Source organism: Microplitis mediator, chromosome 10 (genome assembly GCF_029852145.1).
Source record: "Microplitis mediator isolate UGA2020A chromosome 10, iyMicMedi2.1, whole genome shotgun sequence".
Lineage (NCBI taxonomy): Eukaryota > Metazoa > Arthropoda > Insecta > Hymenoptera > Braconidae > Microplitis > Microplitis mediator.
In genome coordinates, this window is record NC_079978.1 from 3,454,787 (window position 1) to 3,457,455 (window position 2,669).

General features: G+C 35.3%; 1 protein-coding gene across 1 annotated transcript; it reads left to right on the forward strand.

The window, feature by feature from the left end:
* The first annotated feature begins 369 nt into the window (after nucleotides 1–369).
* On the forward strand, nucleotides 370–2,412 carry LOC130676611 (pancreas transcription factor 1 subunit alpha-like). Its single transcript, XM_057482960.1, has one exon. It carries the CDS (start codon nucleotides 578–580, stop codon nucleotides 1,511–1,513), a length of 936 nt encoding a protein of 311 aa, XP_057338943.1. The 5' UTR covers nucleotides 370–577; the 3' UTR covers nucleotides 1,514–2,412.
* Nucleotides 2,413–2,669: the final 257 nt, after the last annotated feature.

A 2,669-nucleotide genomic window follows, 5' to 3' on the forward strand; every position in this document is an offset into this window, starting at 1 on the left:
TCTCTTAAGCCCCCAGCAAATTGGCGCTAGAATAAGACTAAGAATAGACTAAGATTTAAGAAATAAGGAACAAACGATAATAATAAAAATAATAAAAGACTTATAAAGAAAAAATAAAATTAAAAAATATGAAACGAGACGATAGGCGTGTCTGCTGTGCGGCTCACACAAAGAGTTGCCCACTCGACACGCTGCCGAGTAGTGGGGAGTTGGGTCTGATGTTCTCTGCAGCGGACTCCGATGCAACCCCCACCAGGACTCTCAGGCCCAATTCCCCCACTTATGCTCGCTAAGAAAACCCGGCAGCGTGGTCCAGCCACGAGATCTTCGCTCGACTCAAGACATCGTCAGTTTACGCAACGACTCGATCGACTTAAGAGATCGGGACGAGCTCACCCTCACAATCACTCAGTGTCATCATCAGTGGCCCGTAACAGAACGTTATTTTTTCCACGTGTTGTACACTGATTTCGTGTGTGAATTTATTATAACTAAAAGCTTTCAAGCGTTAATAAACTTTAATAAACAATCAATTGATTAATTAATTGACAAATAAATTAATTACTTGTCTTAAAACATGACGAGTTACGCGTGTTTCCAACAGTATGATCTTCTCGACTCGGAAGGTTACGGATCAGCAAGTAGTCCGGAATCAAATCCAAGGTCATACCGCCAACCGCAACCTGTACCAGAGTCTTATCCACAACCCCCTCGCTCACGTGGCAGCAGTTGTGACAGCATAAGCTCTATTGACAGCCACAATCACCAAGAGTACCGCGACTTAAATTCATCAATGAACGGCAGTGTATTCCCCGGTCTCGGTGGTAGTTTTAATTTCACCGAATTCTACGAGGGCTACAACCGCGAAGCCGCCAAGTGTGAACAAAATTACGATCCTTTCAAAGCCATCAGCTCCAAAGACCACAAATCAAACTACCGTACTGAATTTATTAACGACGATTCCTATGATTTGGGTTACTTAGAAATCGATAAACCCTTCAAATCTCACACTCCACATCAACAAAAACCCCCAGTCAATATGCAAAATGACTTCTTCATAAAAAACAACGTTTACAACAATCAGGATAACCAAAATATCAAAACTGATGTGTTTGCTCACAGAACCGACGTACTCTACGCCGAAAATTATCAATTAGCCACGACGAAAAATGACTTGGAAGCCAACAGAAATAACAAGTGTCACCAAGTTTCCACGAGGTTTCGTCGCGACAGTGAAGCGTCAATGAGTCCCTCGCCTTATCCGGCCCAAAAAATAAAGGAAACCCTCCAGAAAATAAAAAACACAACACCGGGAATCGAAGTGATGAGAAAGAGACGTCTTGCTGCCAATGCAAGAGAACGAAGACGGATGAACAGTTTGAACGACGCTTTCGATAAACTAAGGGATGTCGTGCCCAGTTTGGGAAATGACAGAAAACTAAGCAAATTCGAAACACTACAAATGGCGCAGACTTACATTTCCGCACTCTACGAGCTACTCCAGCGTGACTGATGTCGTCATCGCCTTCGACAACTGTTTCATTTTACATATTTGGAATACAGCATTTATTGTGATGTCTATTGTTAATTTAAACAGACTGAGGTATATCATTTTGTAAATATATAAATATAAGTATAAAAGACATTCATAATTATTTGTAAATAGATCACTTCAATTAAACACTTATCATTAAATGCTTTAAGTTATTAATTAGGAAGTTAAAAAATTTAGCTAATTTTGTAAATATATATATTATATTTAGTGTTAAGTAGGTCGTAATGATAGTTTTTGTAAGCAAGTAATTTGTTATTTTTTATTAAAATTTGTATATGTAATGTATGAAAGTATGAATTTATTCGCATTGTGTATTTTATATATATATTGATACGGTATATATTATAATATGCAGTATGCTAAAATGGTTTTGACTTATTAAATGTTCTGCACGCGAGATGCGAGATACCTTCCCGTCACCTTCGTATCGCCGACGCCATTATCATAATCATCAGTGTACAAGTACTTAGCAGTCAATCACAATTAAATACAATTTTGTGGCTGGCGCAAAAGACGGCATAAGCCGATGAATATATGCGAGTCGACGGTGACGGGGAAGATGTAAAAAGAGAGCAAATTGAAATCTTCTAGCCTGTAGACTGTAGACCACTGACGGAATGATAGATGGTGCACGTACGACCATCAACGGACAATGACCACCCTACATGACGACCTCCACGATTATATATATATATATTTTTTTTTATATACATTTTGTATACGCTTTTTAAAAAGACATTGTGACGATATTTATTTTATGATAATTAATGTGAAAATTTATTAATTAAAACTTTTTTTTTTACTTCCATTATTTGAATATTTGGAAAAATTTTATAAAAATTAAATCAATAAAAAAATTCCATTTCTACTAATTTTATGTTATTTATTTTTAAATACATACCCACTTTTTTAGTTTGTAATTTATTTTATTTAATTTTATTTAATTTATCAAGAATTTAAGCAGAATAATTTTAAATATACAATTTAAATATTAATTTATATATTTTTTTTATAGTGGTAATGATATATAATTTAAAAATTTCTCTATTTGATTAAGATAAATGATTGTGTATTTAAAAAAAAAAAAATTAAAAACCATAATTGTGCTGCAGTT

Excerpts from the sequence above, each read along its gene's own strand:
- LOC130676611 (XM_057482960.1), top strand. The coding sequence starts at position 578 with ATGACGAGTTACGCGTGTTTCCAACAGTATGATCTTCTCGACTCGGAA.